A 21584-nucleotide genomic window follows, 5' to 3' on the forward strand; every position below is an offset into this window, starting at 1 on the left:
GGGGCCGCTGCCCCGGAAGCAGCCGCGCCGCTGCCGCTGCCGCTGCCGCCGGCCGGGGCGGGCGCTGCTGGGGAACCGTGCGGGAACGGGAGCCGGGGACGCCGAGGTGCGTGTGGAGCGGGGTTGGGACACCCCCAGCCCGGGGAAACTCGGGCAGCCTGGCTGGGCCCCGGAGGGAAAAGGAGGGAGTGGGAGGGCAAAGGATGCGCAGGGATGGGGGGAGGTAAAGCTCATCCACGCGGTCTGTTTGCCCTAATCGTGCTTCCTAAAGAAATGAAGGTAATGGTACTCTTGGTGGTTTCAAGCTGGTCTGGTGGCCGATAATTCAGGCTGAGAAAGCTTGGAGAAGAGTTTGAGTGGAGCACCTTTCACCATCTCAAGTGGCACTGCAGGAAAGCTGGAGTGAGACTTTGTCAGGAACTGTACTGGTAGGACGAGGAGCTGTGGGTACAAACTGAAAGAGTGGAAACTTTATTTACATGAGAGGAAGAAATTCTTTCCGGTGAGAAGGGTTAGCCACTGGAACAGGTTGCCTGGGGAGGATGTGAATGTCCCAGTCCTGGCAGTGTTCAGGGCCAGGTTGGATGAGGCATTGACAGCCTTATCTAGGGGAAGATATCCCTGCCCATGGCAGCAGAGTTTGGGACTAGAGGATCTTAAAGGTCCATTCCAACCCCTTAACACTGTAAGATTCCCTTATGGCTTGTGTTCATGGGAAGCCTTGGAGGAAGAAAACTTTTGGTGGAATTAAAACTTGCATTTGGCTTTAGGAGCCATGCTATGCAGGTTACATGGCTGAAGTATTTTACAGTACTATAGTGGACTGTTGTATGAATTAATACACAAAAACACAACTATGGAGAGCCTCTCTGTGTTTGAGTGATTCCTCTGTCAGACCTGGCTGGCGCCCAAGCAAAACATTCAGTCTTGGATGCTGAGATCTTCCAATCATTTACACACCAAAATCTGTCAAAGGTCTGAGATTTCAAGCTGGTTTTCCACGTGGTGTGTAGTTAGAGATCTGATTTACCAAAAAGACATAAACTAACATCAAATCTATACTGAGACCAAAAGGAATTGATTCTGAAATCAGTTGTGTATCTTGGCCTCTTGTGTTCTAGCACAGAATCCTGGTTTTCATGAAAACTGGTTGAATGCATGACAGTATTTTCATTTACAGTTTTGCAACCTTGGTTAACTCAGTTTTTAGTTAGACACAGTCTGTAAAGAGGTAGAGAAGTAAAGAGAATTTGAAGGTAGCAACATATTGTTTCTTCTCATTTGGTTGAAAATGCTAAAATGCTGTGTGTGACTTTTCTGGAGTGTGTGCATCGTTTGGTTTTTTGTATTGGTGTTGGTTTGCCAAGAGTAGCACAAGTTCTGCAGTTATTGCTGAAGTCCAGTTATTGCTGAAGTCTGTAAGAGAGTGCTGAAAGTATGTTAGTGTAGTAAATATTTTGATTGACGAAACAAACAGACTACATCTATTAAGCTTAAGTGCAGCTTTTGTTTTCTTGAACATGTTATAGGAAATGTTTATTTGCTCTGCCACAAATACTTTACGATTTTTATTCATGCAATTTTTAAAAATTTTTTTTGTAGGAATGCGGAATTTCATCCTGGAGAAGACATCGCTTCCGCGATACCTTGACTTAGTTGACTGAAAATGAAGCAAGATTCTACAAGAAACACTTCTTACACTGTGGATTGTGAGGATTATGTGCACGTGGTAAAATTCAATCCATTTGACAGTGGAGATTCGTGTTCCCTCATTGCTTATGGTGGCAACAATTACGTGGTTGTTGGGAGTTGCAGATTTCAGGTTCGTTGTTTTTGTCAGATGAAACTAACATGTCACTGAAACTGACTTTGCACATCTACTGCAGGAAGACCCTGGTCACTTTCCTGTTTCCTCCTCTCCCTGTGGTAAACAAGGGAGAATTTTACTTGTTTATTACACTAACAAGTCTAGGATACTTGCTTTTCAGGTAAATATAAATATATATATATATATATATATATATGTAAAATACATACTAATATATTTGTGCTAATTTTGTAGGTATTTCTTTTTAGGGATGAACTGTGGAAATACCTAATTTTTTTTTTCTCACAATTGTTTTTACTGGATCTCCCTTACAGACTCTTGGAAACAGTAAAATTTCTTACCTTCAAGTTATTTACCGTTATATTGTGAAAAAATTTTAAATAGAAAACACTGAGTATTGTATATTTTTATACTGGATAAAATGTTTTTCATTAGATGGGGTTTTTTGCCTACATGCTTGACAATCAATTGAAGACAATTGCTTGGAATTTCTAAGCTTTTTTCCTCCATCTTGCTTCTTTATTATACAATATTATTTTTGTAATTTGTCTACTGTGATTAATAGTGTAGCTGATATTTTTATTATTATTATTGTTGTTGTTATTCCCCATGGTCTTACTGTTGGAAATTTTCTGAAGAGCACCTAGTGCTAACCACAAAAACATACTGACATTTGTGTTGTTTACTACCTTGTTTCTGGTGTAGGCCTTGAAAAGGAACTAATTAACATTTTGACAACCACTGACACAAGGTGTTTTTTCTATAATTTTCATATCCTCCCTTCCCTTCCACATGTGGAGTCAATGAGTATTTCAGAGTAGGAGAGGAAAATGTTATTCTTTCTTCCTGTTGAGAAGCATTGAAAAACTGTGGGTAATTTCATGCATCCCCAGCTGGGTTCTGCTTGGCCTCTACATTATGTAGAGAGGTTCTTTAACTTAAAGCAGAATTGTGACATAGAGAAAATTGTGTAGGAAAATCCTTTGAGGTGGCCCATTGCATGTTCTGAAAACTTTTAAAAGCTTTTTAGAGGTCAGCTTATTGACAGAGTCCATAATCCCAACTCTTGTTTCATTTTTCCTGTTACCTGGTGTTCTGACAACAGCGGTAAGAATAAGCAAGCTTGTATTTAGGATTAGATGACAGAGGGCACCTTTTTATCTCCTGCTGTTTGAAAAGAGATGCTCTGGAAGTGACAGCATTTTTCCGTGGTGTAAAAACAACTCAGAAAGAAGACAGATGAAGTTGCATGTTTGCTTTTGTTCCCATTGCTTCTTCTCACTGCAGTGTGTGCTAAATTAAATGGCCATGCTGTTCTAAGTGGCCTTAGTTGTACAGACAATGAGCTCAGCATCTTCATAGCTCAGTTCTGATTTTTCTGCTCTTCATTGGCCTCTGGCTTGAGACTGCAATCAGTCATAATTTACTCATACTTTAATGTATTTCTAAGTACTTAAATATTTGAAGTTAATGCTTTCTGTATGTTCCAGCTTTTCACTTTGCAGGTGCTACGATCTGAAAAGATCCCAATATGTGTAATTTTGAAAGCCCTTTCATTTTGTGGTTATCTGATTTGTTAGAAGTCACCAAGACCTTGTTCTGAATCAGCTAACTGCAATATTTCTGTAGGAGGAGGATGCAGAAGTGGAAGGCATGCAATATAAGACACTAAGAACATTTCACCATGGAATCAGAGTTGATGCCATAGCATGGAGTCCTGAAACTAGACTTGATGCTATACCTCCCCAGATAAGGTACTTGACAATAAACTACAGTGAATCCTTGTCTCTTATCTGTTTTCCCTAAGGCTTTAATATTGGACTGTTCTAAGCTTATGAGTGAAATCTAACTCCTTAGAAATCACTGATGAATCTCTGAATTCTTCAGTAGAGTATTTATTCTTGTAGCCTTTTTTTTTGTTCATTTGCTTGGTTTTTGTCCTCCTTGTTGTGCCCCTTGACCCTCTCCCTACTGAACAAGCTGTAAATAATATTGTTTTCATTATTTTTATAGACCTCAGACATAATTTCTTTCTTTGTACACCTCTGAGGAATTATTTCTTTTAAGAGTTTTAGTAAATGTGAGATCATTTGAATGGCCCCCTTTATAAAGCTATTTGCACTGATTTGCATCACATGTGCTGTGTTTCAGTGTAGGTTAGTTACTAATTGTGAAAGCCTTTGAGGTGTAAATCTAGAAAATCTAGAAAGATAGTTAGCTATTAAGTGTAAACTTCTGAATTAAAATGTACTCAGTAGTTTGTTTGATTCTTCAAAATTACCATAGTTGCTTACTGCTCAATTTTCATACAGTCTTTTAGAATAAAATATGTTAAATAGAAATTGGTTTCTGAATTTTATATTTCAGTATTTTAAAATACTAATAATGAGGGTTGGTTTTTGTGCCTTACCACTTAACTTATTCAAAGGAAAGTTTCAGCAGCATTTATGAGAGATATTTCAGGTAATTAGTAATTGATCCAGATTTTGCTTTGTAAAAATATCTGAATAAGTATTCTTGGCACTTGATGCACCCTATTTTACAGATAAGCTCCAGTTGTAACTCTGCTTGTTGCCAAAGCAGAAAAGTTAAGATAGATGCTTTTGGGTGTTTCAAAATGTTTTTTTTTTTCCTTTGCATTTTTAAGATGAAGGAAGAGGCATCTTTGATTGATTAATAGGCAACCATTGCCATGTTGATTGACTGACAAGCCTTTATTTTGTCTGTTGAGTGTAGGTTTTGTACTGCAGCTTCTGATAGGAAGTTAAGGCTGTTTACTTCAGACCTGCAGGACAAGAATGAATTTAAGGTAAGGGCAGCTATTGTGATTTTTAAAAGATTATTTAATTTTTAGTAAAGTCTAATCTTTAACTATCCTTCTACTCCACTTGTGAGAGATCTTAGGACCATCATCTCTAGGGTAATAATTGTATTGTAAGTACCTTTCTGTCTTCAAAGTGGGAATTTCTGTAATTATCACCTACATGATCTTCTGATTTTCTTCAAAATTCTTCCTTTGAAACAATGTCCCAATACAGGTACTACTGTTAATTAGGTGTTTGTGCTATCCAGTGTAAAGATTTTTGGTGAGGTCTTAGCTAACAATAAGCAAAGCTAATTAATTAAAAAAAATGTGAGAGAGTATTCCTCTGCTTTTACTGCTTTAGAATATGATAATGCCTCTTTGATGAGAGTGGCTTATTGGGTATAAAGGAGAAAAAAACAGATTTTTATTTTTGGTGTGTTAATTTATATTGGTAAGACAATATAATTTGAGAGAGATTTGTCATTCAGAAATTAAGGGAATTGTGGATGTCAGTTATGTGGCCATGCTGATAATAGAATGAGTAAAGGCAATGCATAAGTAAAGATGGATGCTACTGAATATCTTGAAAGAAAATGCTTTTTGTGTTGCTTCATGCATGCACATACTTTTAATTTCCTTCTTTTAGTGTTGGTCATACATGATTTTGCCACTGAGCAGTGGGATAACTGACATAGTCAGCTTGGTGGGATTTCTGACAAAATAGTTCTAAAAGTTCTTTATGATGTTTGCTTTTGAGTTGATGTCTGTCATTCCATATTAAAGTCATCTATTTGTATAATATCTACATTTTTGTGAATTTCAGACAAGAAGCTTTAATGTTAAGCTGTGAATTAAATCCTTTGACTTAGCAGAATGTAAAGTTTATTTAATATTAGTTAATGGATCGATAATAAGTTGAAATAATGAAACAATGGGATAAATTTGGTACTACAAACTCTAGTGAGCTAAATTCAACATCTAAGTTCTAATTTTTTAATTTATTTTTGGTTAATAAGGCCACAAGAAATAGTGTGGTCAGCAGGAGGAAGGAAGTGTTTATCCCTCTGTACCTGACACCTTGAATCCTCTCTTCAGTTTTGTGCCACTCGGGACAGGGAAGACATTGAGGTGCTGGATGTCCAGAGAAGGCAGTGGAGCTGGTGAGGGGCCTGGAGCAAAAATCCTATGAAGGAAAGTCCAGTTGGGGTTGTTCAACATGGAGAAAAGAAGGCTTGGGAGGAACCATATATCCTCTACAACCACCTGAAAGGAGGCTGTAGCCAGGTGGGGGCCAGCCAACAAGTGTCCCACCCAACAAGTGATAGGACAAGAGGAAATGGCCCCAAGTCATGCCAGAGGAGGTTCAGATTGGCTATTAGTAAAAAAATTCTTCTGTAAAAGGGTGGTCTAGCATTGGAACAGGCTGCCCAGGGAAGCAGTGTGATCTCTGTGTTCACCTTAGAGATGTGGTGCTTGGGGATGGACCTGGCAGTGTTAAATTCGTGTTTGGACTCGGTGATCTCAGAAAGATCTCAGAAGTCTTTTCCAACCTTAATGATTCTATGATTGTTTGGTGCATATGCAATACAAATGAGAAGTGTTGGCTTGAATTTAACAGTAAAGCTATTGGCTTTGTTTATGCCAGCTCCACCACTGAAATTAGCTGTCCAAGAACTTTAGTAAGGATGTACTCTGGCTGAGGAAAATGTAAAAATACATACTGTATTTTATATGGGTCAGGCTTGGTGTAATGTTAAAAATAATCAGAAAACAGCTAAGAATACATATTTTTACCTATTAGTGAGGAACTCATTAACAAAAAGAAAGAATGTGGACTAGTGTGTTTATGTCAGTAAAAGTTGTCTTTGGGACTCTCTTCTGGGTTTTTTGATATAAAGTGTGGAAAGCCCTTTCTGGCAATCAATTAATTTTTTATATCTGGACAATTATTGTACTCTAGATTTCTTGTCAGGAAAAGTAACACCTAACTCTGCTTTAAAGCACATGCAAAATCCCAGGCGTTCACAAATTCTGGGTGAGCTATGTTGATCTGGCTTTCAATAAAGTTTGATACAGTGGCTTCTTATTAACAGTTAACTGATACCTCAGAAAACCTATTTCATAAACCTGAGGTTGAGCTCATGATGAACATGTGGAAAATTTTGATTTATTATATGGTGCACACTTGTGACACATGGGATCTTCAGGAGAGGTCCAGACCATGGAAACACAGCTGAAGGAAGTATGTGACTACGTTCAGGATGTAATCTCTGAACATTTTGTCTTTTATAGTAAACAATTAGTACGTGTTGCTTCTGGAGGGATAGACAGAGTAACCTTACTCTGTTTTCCCCATGGAAAAACTGTCTTGATGTAATTATCAGCAAGGAACTTGAAGCACACTTGAGTTTTCCATTACTCTGTCGACACAACTAATCCAAAATTTATGGGTTGGATCAAGCCCAGAACAAAAAAACAAAAGGTAAAATATGACTGATGGATCTTCGTGAAACCTTTTTCTTCTTTTGAGGTTTTCATTTGGAAATGAATTATGGCTTCCTTGTCCTGTTTCAAATTTTGCTTAATAAAAAGCATATTTCATCAGAACTGTAGAAGTAAAATGAGGCAGGATATTTGAATTCAGAATGCTGAAAATTGTCAAAAGACTTGGCATTCTGTCTAAATAGTTTAGCATCATCTTAGGGCCTATTAGTTCTAGTATAATCCATTAGGCTTTAATAAAATAATGGAAAAAAATATTGGAAAAAAAATAAGTTGGCTGCTGAAAATGTTTCTGTATTGAATTGATGAGGCATTCTTAATACTTTTAGAGAGGGGGATTTAGTTATTGTGCGTGCTTGAGATTTTCTTTTTTTTTTTATCTGTTCTGCATTTGTTCCTCAGAATAGCTACACTTAAAGATGGTGTGTTTTTCTTTGAGAAAACTGTGCAACTTGTTTTCATTGGACCTTGTTTTCCTCTGCAATCTCTCAGTCTCATGCTGTTATCGAGGGGATATTTTTGTCTCACTTTTATGATACCTTGCTGGGCAAAACAAAAGCAGCTGTGCCTTGAGACTTAATCAGTGAGACTGAATAGAAGAGGGTGGAACAGTAACAGATATATCTACACATGGAAATTTGCCTGGCTTAAAATTTTGTGAGATTTCTTTCAAAACCACCATAGGTGTATTTAATGAGAGATTCAGAGATCAGTTACTTACCAGTAATCAGAGTTCTTTCATGTAGGTAGATCATGCATTCATTGCCTGGTCATTCTCCTCTTCCATTCTGAGATTTACTATCTTCTACCTTTTAAATTCAGTGGTTGAAGAAATGATAAAAAGCTCTAGTGTGAATCACAGATCTCTGTCAAACAAGAGCATCAAACTGACCTACAAGGAGTAGTGGGAGGAATCTTTTCACCTGCAGTATGAATCTACACACGAATTAGATACTTTAAAGAAATCCAGTTACTGATAAAAACTGTTTTTACCTTGTACTAAAATTATAGTTTTATCTTAACACATATCTTTCCATTAGCAGGTCTGTTAAATACATTGGTGGAACAGTCAGCTCTAAGGTAAAAGTATTTCTCTTTTCTGCTTGGCAGACATTTGATGGCCACACAGATTACATTAATGATCTGGTCTTTGCTCCCAACGAAGGTCAAGAAATTGCAAGTGTAAGTGATGATCACACCTGCAGGTATGCATTTTGTTCAAAACACTATTGAAAAACTAGTATTGGACTTTTTTTATCTGTGAATGTTTTATATGTCCACTTAAATAAATAAGTACTTATATTTTATTTTTAGTGTGCCTTCGTGGCCCTCTAACAAGACTAGTCCATTAACAAGATAAGAAATGGACTATTCTTGTTAACTTAAATTGTAGGCTGGCTTTTTGTTGTTATTTGTGGGTTGTCTTTTTTTCAAAGCAATATTTTGAATCAGCTAGATTCAAAATGAAGAAAACTTTTGTCTTGCATTTGCATACACTGTTTTCCCCCTTCTGGAATAGGAATAAAATGAGAATAGGAGAGAGCAGACACGTACATCTCAGTGCTGAATGGTACAGACGTTCTCTATGCATTCTGTCATCAGGTGGGTCAAGTTTAAAGTCAGTGAGAGTCAGAATGTGAACTTGTCCATCTACCCAAATGTATTAGCCTTACCAGGGGGTGGGATGACATTGCCTGAAGACAGCACCGTCCTAATGCAGTGGTACTGGCAGCTCAAAATACCATGATTACAGCTGCTTCAAACCCAGGAATTTGGATACTTATAAGTGGAAGTAGGAGGGTAGCATGGCTGAATGCTTTGAAGCCTGCTGGGTAAAGGTTTTTGATGCAGGAGTTTGTCCTTGTCAGAAGGTCGCCCATGTTCTAGTGATGTGCAGGAATCTGTCAAGCTGCTCCTCTTACCTCTCCAGTGCAGCTGGAGAGGTCAGGAGGGCTGTGCAGGCTTTCAGGTCATTGCAGTAGGGCAGCAAGAGAGTTGGGAAAGCATCATCATCTTTGACTTCCTTTACTCTGATGAGTAGGCAGTTTTCCCATGGATGGCTAGTCAGTATTTCCAACAAAATCATTAGGAATGAATAGTAGAAATGTATGACTTAGCTGTATCTTCTTCTCATTGATTTCCTGTCCTTGATTTCTTTGTTAAATCTAAACTCATATTTGGCTTATTCAGTAAAAAACTGTTTGACTCTGTGGCCTTTTCCTGTTTCTTTTAGGAAATGCTCAGCTTTCCTGGGATGAAAGACAAGTGTTTTAAAGCCAGTTGTCTAATTGATACTAATTCAAAGGGTATTAAAATGTATGTAATTAATATATACTAACAAGATTGCAGCTTAGTACCTATGAAAGACATTTTATGCCATAAACCATAAAGCCTTTTGTTAAAAGCCATGGGAAATAAGTAGGATTTTTTTTGGCTTCTTGAGTTCTTATTTTTTCCATTCATGCATATGGGGCATGAAGAGTTTTTCTATTGAATTTAAAGGTTACACTTTCAAAACTAATGGGAAATGCATTCCTTGGGACTTACCAAAATCATTCTTTAGTTACTCTGTAATTTGCTTCAGTAGTAATGTAAGAAGAGGAATAATTCTTCTGTCTGAACTGAATTTCTGTCCTGAAATTGTTCTTAGGAAACAAAATCTGCTAATGCCTGTGGAATAAAGTTCTAGAACAATTAGTACAAATCTTGAGTTCCACTTTTAAGTCTTAATAAATTTTTAAAACTTCTCAGTATGCACTGACTACATACAAGCATGGTTAGGTCTTCCCTGGTTTTCACTCAAGAGAAATTTTAGGTTTAAGTTCATCAGAACCCTCTAGGGAAGTAAGATTTTCAGTTTTCACCCACTAAATAGTCTTGCCCCAAGCTGCTGCAACTGTGACATCTCTGAGTGGAGTTCAGTCATTTTGGCTGGAGGACAGACAGTGTAAGTTGGATACTGGTTATATCCAAAGTTCTTACTTTAAGTTGCTGCTCTGTCACTCAGCAATTCTTGTTTCTTGCATGTGGTCTTTATTGGCCTTGATCTCACAACTCAAAACAACTTTTTTGCAGCTGTGAAGTAGAACTGCGCTAAAAATAATTGCAGTGGTCATCCGTGTTAGGGTAGCTTTAAGGAATATTCCATCTAACTTCTTGAAATGATAAGGCAGTATACTATAATTACCATATTCCTGTTACTATTCTCCAGTCACTAAAAGTTAGTACATTACAGTTTAAGCTAGAAGTTGTTTTTCTTGCAGTGGAAAATTCTGAGGCCATTTTTCTACTTGCCACATCGGCAGGCTTGTTTGCCTGTGCTATCTTTCTGCTTGGTAAAAACATCTTGTTTGAGGTGGGTTTATCCTTTGCTCTAAGCCATAAATACCCCTTCTAACTAACACACCCTTTGCCTTCTTAGTTATCCAGTAAGACTGGTTCAGCAATTCTTCTATATCAAAACTTGCTTTCATTTCTATTCCTCCTTGAGATTCTATATTCAAAAATCTTTCTGCCAAGCATACATATCTGTTAAATTTCCTTGTCAAACTTTCATCCTTCCCAACAGTCTAGTAGCCTGCACAGATTCAGATGTGCAAATGATTTTGTTCTGATACTTAATGAAACCAAAAAATTCTGGGGAATGTTTGGAAAACGCCACGAGTTCAACTGACACACTCCACTCACTATTGGTGGTTAAAGACCTGGTGTTTCTGGAATTACTTAATGCAAAATGCCATTTTATCAAAACCCACTAATCTCATATCCATGCTAAAAATGAACCTCTTGACTCTCAAAAGGTTAATTCAGTCTGATTGGTAATCACCTCATACTCCCTCCTCAGGTGGAACTGAAAGGTCTGACAGGTCAGACCCTTAAAAATACTAGCATGGCAATTTCTTCTGGTCATGGAGTGCTGGAATGGCTTGTATTTTGAAAAGCTGAAAAAGACTCATTCATCCCTTTCTCTCCCTCACTCTCTCTTATTCTTAAACTACATCCTTTTCCTCTCTTTTTGAGTGCAAAAGAGTGTATAGTTGAATTATCTGTGACCATACTTGCTTTGTGATTCCTTTCTGATTTCTGTTCATTTCCTTAAGCCATGGCTCACATCACTTCATAGAGAACTTTGTGAATTCATCAGTCACTCTGAAGTTCAGCCTTCTCTGTTGCATGTAGAATAAATGCCAGACCATGAGAGGATTAGTTTTGTTCTCTAACCAGGGATTAGGGGGCAAGGTTTGATGTCACTGAAAGCTAAATTAACTATAGTTTTAGAATGCTTTGTAGTGTTTCATCTGGTTTTAAAGGGGTTTATGTGTAGCATATTGTTTACATGGTACTCTCATGCCCTAGGTATTTTTTGTAGATTTTTCTCTAGACAATATGAAGGAAAGTTAATGGTAACTCCTGGGTTTTTCTTTTTTCTTTTTCTTTTTGTTTGTTTGTTTGGGTTATTTTTTTTTTTTGTTCTTTTCTTTAATTTATTGCCAGCACACATTGCACTTGAATCTTACCTTGATTATTCAATAAATATTTCAGTTTTTGGCTACGTTGAAAAGTGGTCATTATCACTTATTTCTGCCTCCAAAACTATGTTCTATTTGCATTTTCCCATTCCTAGTGCAGTCAAATATGGATTTCTGTCAAAATTTTTATGAAAGTTGTCATACCAACATACTACTTCTTTCTGAGGTATGCTGGTTACATTTTATCAAGCTAATTCTGCATGACAATTTATGAAAATAAACAAGTCTTGAATTGTTTTCAGAGTCCAGTCTTTGATTTTGCACACTTGTATGCATCCCTGTATGTAGTCTTACCCAATTCTGTTACATTGTACAGCCACAATGCATTAACCAATTGATTTTGGACAGTGCAAGAATTAACTGGTCTCCTGTCAGCTTAAAAAAAAAAAAAACAAAAGCTTTCTGGATCAAATGTTTGGAACATTATTTCAGTGTGATCTTAATAAACTTTTCATTAGGAAGTCTTCAAAATATGAGTTTGATGAAGTAATTTCCTTTGTCACACATTATGGCTTATGTTAAGAGTAACACAGCCCTAGAATGTAGTCTAGTCTATAAATTGTTTTTAAATAGAAATCATTGCCTTAGATTTGTTTAGACGTTTTTTTATATTTTAGAAAGCCATCAGCAGAATTGGTAGTTGAGTTTCTCAGTAGCAGTCCTACCACAGAAGCATTTATGTTATATCCACATGGGGAACAATTAGCTGGTAGCTCTCAACAGGCATTTTTTGCTCTGGTTGAAAGGACAGAACTGAAGTGTCACTTTTTTTTTCAAAAATGCTGCATGGTCTCTGGCTTTGCTTTAGATAACTTTAGAGGTATTTCAGTAGTAGTAGTAGTAGAAATTTGTGTTTCTTGGACTTAGTTCTAAGTGTGCATGGCCTGAAATGTGTATTAGTGAAGAGGAGTTGCTGCACTGCTTCTCCTGCCTCTACCAACACTGCAGGGTGTAATTGCAGCCCACAGTCAGCAGTGAGAAATATACCAATCTATTGATTGCATATCCAAGTAGATATTACAAGAAGCTAGAGATAACATGTTTTTTCATGCCAAGATCTGAAATACTCTAATCACTAATTCTTTAGAAGCAGTGACATTTCCTTTGATCCCAGAAGAAAATGGTGAACATGGGTCAGCTTTCTGAAGGAATGTTTGTACATTTCCTCTGTGAAAAGACTTCATAAAAACTTAAACATTACACCTTTCTGTTGTTCTGACCAGACAGAGAAATCTGTACAGTTCTGCTTCAGCCTTTCATGTCCTGCCTGGTGCCCTCCAGATGTGTGATAGCCAAATCCATATGGAGTTGGCAGAAAACCTTAAAGGCCAGTGTTGGTTGTATTCTCTGCAGTATTTCCTAATCTCTGCACTTTCATGTTCCTTTTCTGAGATCTTCTCACTACTTGTGCTCAGTGAGGAATAACTTCACCTCTGTGTGATCTCAGAAACAGGAATCTTGCCCTTCTCCATTGTCCTCTTGGCTTTTCAAGAGTGATAGGGTTTTACTCGCACATGAAATATGTCTGATGGAGATATAAAGAAATGTATTAAAGTTAGATATTAAAAAAAAAAACAACAAAACCATGTTGGACAGGAGTAATCTTTGGGTAATGGACCAAGTATAGTTGATCATGCTTTGTTGGAATCAGATATCAAGGTTTCTTCTAGCCCCCACCACTCACTAAAATTGTTAGAAATCTTTTGTTGGAAGAATTCCCATATTTACTTCCATCTTCTGGGGTTTTGAGAAATTCCTGAAGATTGTAATCTGGTTTAGTTCTTTCGCTATTGCAAATGATGATTTTTATCCAATTAGCAGTTGGTTCTGATAGTTAGAATTATTCATAATTCAGAAAATTAGAAGATAAAATTAGGATCATCTCCATTGCCACAAGTTTTCAGCATTCTATTGAGGTACTTTGCCAGCTGTAATAGAAGTTCATTGTATGATGATATTGCTGCACATACGCATCCATTTTCAGGCATACAAGATGTTATATAGCTGGGTTTATGGAATTTTAATATCTTCAAGCTATGGGATAACTGCAGTTTTCCTTTGTTTGTTAGTCACAGGATTTGAGTGACAAGAGAAAGGTACTAGTATCTCAAGAATTTTCTTTAACAGCATTTGCAACTATCTGTATTTGAGTTGGTTTGAGTTTTCTGAGTACTGCAGTAAACAATTTCTCAGCCCTTAGTTACTCAAAAAAGAATTATTTTACTGAGAAGATTAGATGTTATTTTTGAGACTATACATTAATCAAACTTATTTCAACTGTGTTTATTCAAACTTTTCTCCAATAATTTTTTTGTGGAATTTTTTTTAAACACCAGAAAAAAATACCACAAGCTCAGTGACAAGCTTTACATAATACTCAATGACAAACTTTACTAATACTACCATGATAGTTGGTTGGAAGAGAAGTAAGAGAGTGACACATTGCAGGGTTAAAAAAAAGATGTTTGGAGAAAAACAGACAGTTATTTTAGTTTGGTATAAAATCATGGTAGTGTTAGTAAAGTTTCAAGAGCTTTGAATGGGAGACAAAATCCTCAGTCTTTTTGGATTGATTTATGTGATAGGAATGTGGACAAAATGGGGAGACGGCATCTGTAGCTGCTTTGGTTATGATTACTGAGTAATTTAGGAGTTGAAAATCAGTTTGGCTAAATTGTTGGGGTTTGCAGGTTTTTTACTTGGGTTTTTTCACAAAGAAATAGTGAAAAGTGTTAATTGAACACATATGTAATTGTATAGACATGATGCATTCAGACAAGAATCTATCTTGATATGTATTGCTTGGTTTGTGTTTTGGGGGTTATGGGTTTTTTTCCCCAAAACTAAATAATATTTTCTTTAGTATCAATAAAGAAAATATAAAAGAGGCTTTTAGACCTTCTCCTCCCCATACTGTTTGTTACTAACAGTCCTGCCATTCTTACAAAGTAAAAACTACAAATTTGGTAACTTTATAAATAACAAAGTTATGAAGGTAAAAACCATAAATTTCTGTCTCAACACCTAATAACATCACTCACTTCAGGGAAGGAAACATAATGGCATATTTCTTCTGCCAAAATGATTCACCATCTTCTCTTGTATCATAATTTTCTCCCTGCACAGTAAATACACATGGGGAGTGTTGATTTGACTTGGACAAATCTACAAGGCAAAATTTTTGGCAGTAGAAGAAAGTATTGTATGTTTCTAAATTACCTAATCAAGTAGATATTTCATTTTTTAAAACTTGTCAGGTTTTTGTTTTGACTTTTTTTAGTAAGCACGCTGATTCTTCAAGATTAGAGACCCTGTGTTTTCTACAGGGAGAACAAATATTTGATCTGTTGTGGTTTGGCATAAGAAAACAACATTGTTCATTAAATATATTTACTTTATTCCCATATATTTTGTCTAGACTTATGATGTATTGGTTAAAAGTTTTTTTAAATCTCTTAAATATAAGCCTCTAAGCACCCTGGTGAGATATAAACTGAAAAAGTCTGGAGGAAGTCAGCAAAAATCCTCTAGAATAAACAATAATAGTACATAGCCACTCATCTAGCTCAAAAGACTGGGCAGAACACTACTTTACAAATTGGCTGTTTCTCAAGTTTTGCATGTCAGAGAGGAAGGATACATGTGTATGTTTCAGTGTCCAAATGTATATAAATAACATGTAGCCTTGTGGTTCAGACTGATGTTCACAACTGTGATGTCTTTGTCCTACAACCAAATATGGATTTGGTAGGAAAAGAGGGAGTTGAGCAGTGGCTATGAGGTAAAACAGTCTCAGTTTTGGTTTTGTTGCATTTTAGAAACAAAGTAGCTCCATGGCTCATTATCACTCTTACTGAACACATCCAAAGAAAACTCACCCATCACCTAACCTAGTTTTGGTGTTTCAGCACTACACTTTCCTGTCCCTCCATATTGGCCAAATACTGTTGATTCTTTAATTTTTTTATAGTTGCCAGATAGGTACTGTAGGTGTTTCTAAAGGAAAAGGTAAAACTGGCACATGCAATTTACCTGTGGAAAGCTCTCCAAGACCCTTTCTTGGTGAGTGTTACCCCTGCCACAGATCCTTCTGTTTGCCTTAGCTTCATTTCTGGTTTCTTATATTTCCATTACTCAATCTTGTCTGACCAGGAAATACTGGAAACTCTTAGATTAGGCAGCCAAAATACTTTAATAAAGGGTCTTGCCCTTTACATGGCAACATGGATGATTTAAGTTGTTTGGTGCCTCATTTTAGGTTCCTTGTATCAACTGGACCAACACTGACATTCCTGCTTTGTACTGCCCCACTGCTATTTATGGTATAGTACAAAGGCTGTAGTGTTGTCTTATGAAAAGATGGGAACATCTCATTGAGATTTCATGTCTAGATAACTTAAAAAGGTCAAATCATTTGAATAGCTAAAGAGAGGCTCTGCCTCACTCATCAGTGTTAAAATACATTATCTGCAGCACTGGCCACTTCCAATGACTTCTTCAAATGATAGAGCATGAACACTATTTCATTTGGTCACTTCCTCTGTGAACATATTGAGGCACTGAAAGTTAATGTATTTGCAGTCAAATGGCAATAGTTTAGTACTTTACTCTTTTTTTCTTTCTGTCTTCTCCCCAGGGTCTGGGATTTGGAAGGAAATGAGAAGGCCCATTTTGTTTTACGTTCTTCTGGAATGAGTGTTTGCTGGCATCCTGAGGAGGCTTTTAAGGTTGTGGTTTTCTCCCTCACCACCTTTAAAATAACAGGAGGGGGGACACACCTAAAGTGTGAATCTTTGATGCTGTAGTAACATTAAAGTTTTAGGACCTAGTTTACACTGTAACTGGATATTGGTTGGATCTGCTAATGTGAAGGGACTGTGAATGAATTCTCATTGCTATTCTTGTCATTTTACCCTCAGTCCCTTACTCCTCCCATCAGAAATATTCCTTCTTGATTAGGTACATCAGTTGTTGATAACTATTCTGCTGATTGCTTATTAACTGACACTTACCAGAGAAGAGCTCAAGTTTTCTCAGTCATGGTAACACAGTTCACCAATAATACAGACTCTTTATAGAACATGCCAAGCTTTGAAAAGTATCTGTTTGAAGTTAACAAGAGACATTTTTGTTGTTGCTCTTGCTTGAAGTGTATGAAATATGTTCTGAAAAATCAAATCAATAGACTGTGATTTTATACTTATCTCATTATTGTACTGAGGAGGATTAATCAGCTGGTAAGTACCCAAATATCCAGTTTCATTAATGGTCTAGTCCCTGCAGTCTTGGATTTATTATTCCTATTGTGCCTATCAATAACTGCCTTAAGCAGCTACAAATGGTTGTTTGGGTTACCACAAAAACACATACTTAAAACAGAGAAAAGCAGTCAAATAAGATATCAAAATATTTACACAGCAGCAGGGAAGGAGGATCTCTAATCTCATCACACTTTCCACCAATATCAATATCCGTCCTTACCAAGAAAGGAAACTGTTAACTAGGAAAACTGTTGATTCAGGTGGTGTCAGAATTTAATGGGTTAGTTGCTGTTTGCTACTGGGCAACTTTGTTAGCACAAGAAAATTAACAGATTTTCCCAAAAATACTGCAATAGTATGACAGTCTTAGATATTATTAGCATGTCTTTTCTTTGACCATTATCAGAGACAGACACTGGGGTTTTTTGGTTTTTTTTTTTTTTTTTAAAGAAAAGCCCATTCCAAACACTCATAAAATTTGCTAGATTTAGTTCTTGCTGAAAAGCTTATTGCAGGTCAAAATGCTTACTCACCATGACCTTTAGTTTGCAGGAAAGCATGTTTTGGTGACAGTTCTGTTTTTCCAACAAACTGGTATTACTGGAGTGGTTCTTTTATGCTTCTTTGCCTTTCTTAATTATTGTTTATGACTATCTGAAAACCATTTCTCCTCATTAAGAAAAATCACATGTCATCATCTGGGCATTGGAACGGTTGCTCAAAGTGTTCAAGACCAGGCTGGATGGAGCCCTGAGTGATCTGGCCTTGCAGAGAGTGTCCCTGCCCATGGCAGAGGATTGGAACTAGAGGATTTTTAATTTCCCTTCCAACCCAATCCTTCTGTGATTCTATAATTGAATCAGGAAGCTCTTTCTGCAATACTTAAAAAACAACTGCTTGAGTGTACTGCTGTAATGGAAAAAGTTTAAATAAAATATGTTGCAAACTGTTATATGATGAAGTAAGAGTTGTTATATAAAATCAGTAAGAGTGGTTCTACAGATTCTACGGCCACACTAATTAATAATTTGCTTAGAATGCTAGAATCATTTAGATTGGAAAAGACCTCTAAGATCCTCAAGTCCAACCTTTGATTGAACACCACCATATCAAATAAACCACAGCACTAATTGCCATATACAGTAATTTCTTGAACACCTTCAGGGATGGTGACTCCACGACTTCTCCAGGCAGCTCTGTTCCAGCTTGACAACCCTTTATTTTTTACAGCACTGTGTGTCAGTTGGTTCTTTGTGCTCAGAACAGAAGCTGCCGAATGTTAAAATAATAACTTTTTGCTGTGTGAAAGCACAGGGATTTGGTGGTTGTGAACTGATATTTCTAACCACCAAAATTATACACATAGATATCTATAGACATATAGAAATGAAATAATGTAATCATTATGTGTAACAGTGTAGCAGTAGTATAGTGGTTTTTATTCATTGGTTACAGAGTGTCCAAGAGAAAGTTTTCTGGTATGAAGTGAAGAACTGTACTTCATTTAGTGTTATTAATATTTATTTGAATGTATTCTAGGTTTTTATAGAGTAGAAAAAAATTAATTTCCATTTCATGCTGAGTTTACCACATTCTATGAATTTCTTTTAACAGCTGATGGTGGCAGAGAAGAACGGGACAATACGATTCTATGACCTGATTACACAGCAGGCCATTCTCTCCCTGGAGTGTGAACAAACACCACTGATGTCAGCAGACTGGTGTTTAAAAAATACATTTAAAATTGGAGCAGTTGCTGGAAGTGATTGGCTGATCTGGGATATCACTCGCTCCAGGTATTTTTATGCCCATGGCATAGATGTCTTTATTCTCCTCATGAGGAACTGCAGGTACTTGGCTAAAAAAGCATGGCAGTGACAGAATCACAAATGGGTCAGGTTGGAAGGGACCACAGTGTGTCAGCTGGTCTAACCTCCCTGCTAAGCAGGGTCATCCTAGAGCACAAGGCACAGGATTGTGAATATCTTCAGTGAGGGAGACTCCACACCCTCTCTGGGCACTGTTCCAGTGCTTGGTCACATGCAGAGTAAAGAAGTTCTTCCTCGTGTTCAGGAACTTCCTGTGCATCAGTTTGTGCCCACTGCCTCTCATCCTATTGCTTGCAGCACGGAGCAGAGCCTGGCTCCATCCCCTTGACACCCTCTCCAGATACTGATGGACCTTGATGAGGTCCCCTCTCAGTCATCTCTTCTTGAGGCTGATCAGGCACAGCTCCTTCAGCCTTTCCTTGTAAGAGATGCTCCAGCCCCTTACTCATCTTTGTAGGCCCAATGCATAAGCTAAATACATAAACATTTATCAGGAATTATGATATTAATACAAACCATTCCCTGGTATTCCTTGTTTCATCTTCACCAATACTTTATGTTAAAAACGTAACACTGTGTATCTTTTTGTCCATTTGAGATAGTATCTCACTACTGTTTGCCTCTCACTGTATGTGTTTGTTAAAATTTCATTCCAAGTCATAAGTAGATAACTATAGATGCATAATGAACTGGACAACTACTTCAGTTTTCCTACTCCAAATTGAGATGCTCTGGTTTTCCCTCAGCTGCTTCACAGAGCGTAGACAATGTGTCCCCTTCACTGTACTTTTATTACTTACACTATGAGCTGTAGCTGTTTGCAGAACAGTTTTTTACCCTGAATGTCTCTTTTAGTTATCCACAGGATAAGAGACCTGTCCATGTTGACCGAGCCAGATTATTCAGGTATAAAAGTTGTCTTGATTTTATGGGGTTTATCTATTTAAATCTATGTCTATGCAAACAGTTGTGAGTTTAGTAACCTAGTTGTATCTCACTTGAGTCATTTTTAGGGGGACTGGGTGTATAAACTTTGTGAAATTTGTGAATGACCCACATTTAGTATATATGTGTAGCATTCATGTGATACTTTTTTTTTGTTGTTTGTTTTACAACACTGTGCATGTGGAGCTGTGGGTAGGGAATAATATTCAAACTAATTCACTAAATCTGTTACTCTGCTGTTAGTAGAGTACATGATATCTTCACAGTTAGTCCCAAGGGAGTGAAGTCCACTTTGTGTGCATTTCTGCTGCTATGACAGGGGTATTTGAAAAGAACATACATTTTATTCACAGGTAGATTCATTTTATTCATAGGTGGTCTCGAGTGAATGAAAATCTGTTTGCAACCACTGGATATCCAGGAAAGACAACTACTCAATTGCTGGTTCATCATTTAGGACACCCCCAGGTAAATTTTTTACTGGATTTGCATCTGTTCTCCTCAGATCAGACTCATTTTACTTAAAAGCTACAATTAAAAACTAGCCCAAACCATTCAGAACTGCTGCTTGGTGTACCCAGTTTATTTTATTTTGGTTTGTGGCATTCATGCTAAGGAAAAAAAAATTGGTGCATACTTAAACTCCTAGTTTAGAAGCTGCTTGATCTAGATGTTTTAGCTTGATTTGCCATATCAGTTCTGAGGGGAAGAAAAACACCTTTAACCTGATATTTAATTAATCTGGCAATATTTCTAGTTCTTAGGAGTCTAAAAACACCTAGTGGTATATTTTTATATATAATTTTATAATTATATTTTAAATCATTAATGAAAATGCAAAGCATAGGAAATATTTTGGTTTTGCTGGAGTCAGTATATATTTGCAATGCTTACAGTAAAAATATTACCTCCAAACATACTAGTTATGAATACATTGAAATGACAGAAGTAATTTCATTTTAAAAAGTTTTTAAGTTAATATCATGCCTTTATAATAATAGTGTTTATGCTAATGTAAAGAGTTGAAACTGTTTGTTATTAAGGAATATTTTGCTATAAGCAGCTACTGGAGCTGTGTAGCAGGGATTCACATTTTCCAGTAAAATTTCTGTTGTATTTTAACTATATTTGTTAAAGGGTATTTCATCTGTGCTGGTTTTTTGTCTATGCAACTTGATATTTGCAGTTTAGAAATCATTTTTAAGGAAAGTTGAATTGATATTTTTCTATCTCTCTCTTTGTTTTTTACAGCCCATTCTTACTGGAACTGCAGCTGTAGGATCTGGTTTGACATGGCACAGAACTCTTCCATTATGTGCAGTTGGAGGAGACCATAAAATTTTCTTCTGGGTTACTGAAATGTAAAATAAGTATTTGCCTTCAATATGAAGCCTGACAACATAATGCCTTTTTTCTAGTAAAATGTTGAAATTTACTCTTTGTGATGGTTTTCACTTGGACAACAGAAGAAAGAAGAAAGCAAGATATAAATCACTTGTGTTTGATTTTTAGCTTGCAAGTACAAGAGCTTTTGAAAAATTGGTTATCTTACATCTTGGTTATTTCTATTCAAATAAAATGTACTTTTTAAACATGGTATTTGGTGTGAATTTTTTTTTCAGGAGTTTTAAAGAGATTTTGTGTCCCAGCATGTCATTCTGATAATCTCACTCAGTTCATAGAGCTCAAATACCTGATATTGTGCAGAGTACCTGCAGAAAGAACACCTCTCTATATTAACTTTGCCAACCATGACTATCTTATAAGAAAAAAAAAAAGCAGAAGTGTACCGTGATAAAATGTTGTTCCTGGATGTTTTTGAATAAACTAGTTACCACTACCAGTGAAGAAGCTAATGGTAAAATCAGAATGATAATTTGAAGC

At 36.7% G+C, this 21584-nt stretch overlaps 1 protein-coding gene across 1 annotated transcript; it reads left to right on the top strand.

Moving 5' to 3' along the window:
- The first annotated feature begins 38 nt into the window (after nt 1-38).
- NUP37 (nucleoporin 37) lies at nt 39-21282 on the top strand. The gene is made up of 10 exons (XM_058805688.1): nt 39-106; nt 1603-1822; nt 3458-3582; nt 4565-4637; nt 8247-8341; nt 16302-16392; nt 18541-18722; nt 19611-19661; nt 20075-20168; nt 20952-21282. The coding sequence occupies exons 2-10, from the start codon at nt 1667-1669 to the stop codon at nt 21063-21065; spliced, it is 981 nt and encodes a 326-aa protein (XP_058661671.1). The 5' UTR covers nt 39-106; nt 1603-1666; the 3' UTR covers nt 21066-21282.
- The last annotated feature ends 302 nt before the right edge of the window (nt 21283-21584 follow it).

This window comes from Ammospiza caudacuta, chromosome 5, assembly GCF_027887145.1.
Source record: "Ammospiza caudacuta isolate bAmmCau1 chromosome 5, bAmmCau1.pri, whole genome shotgun sequence".
Taxonomy (NCBI): Eukaryota; Metazoa; Chordata; class Aves; order Passeriformes; family Passerellidae; genus Ammospiza; species Ammospiza caudacuta.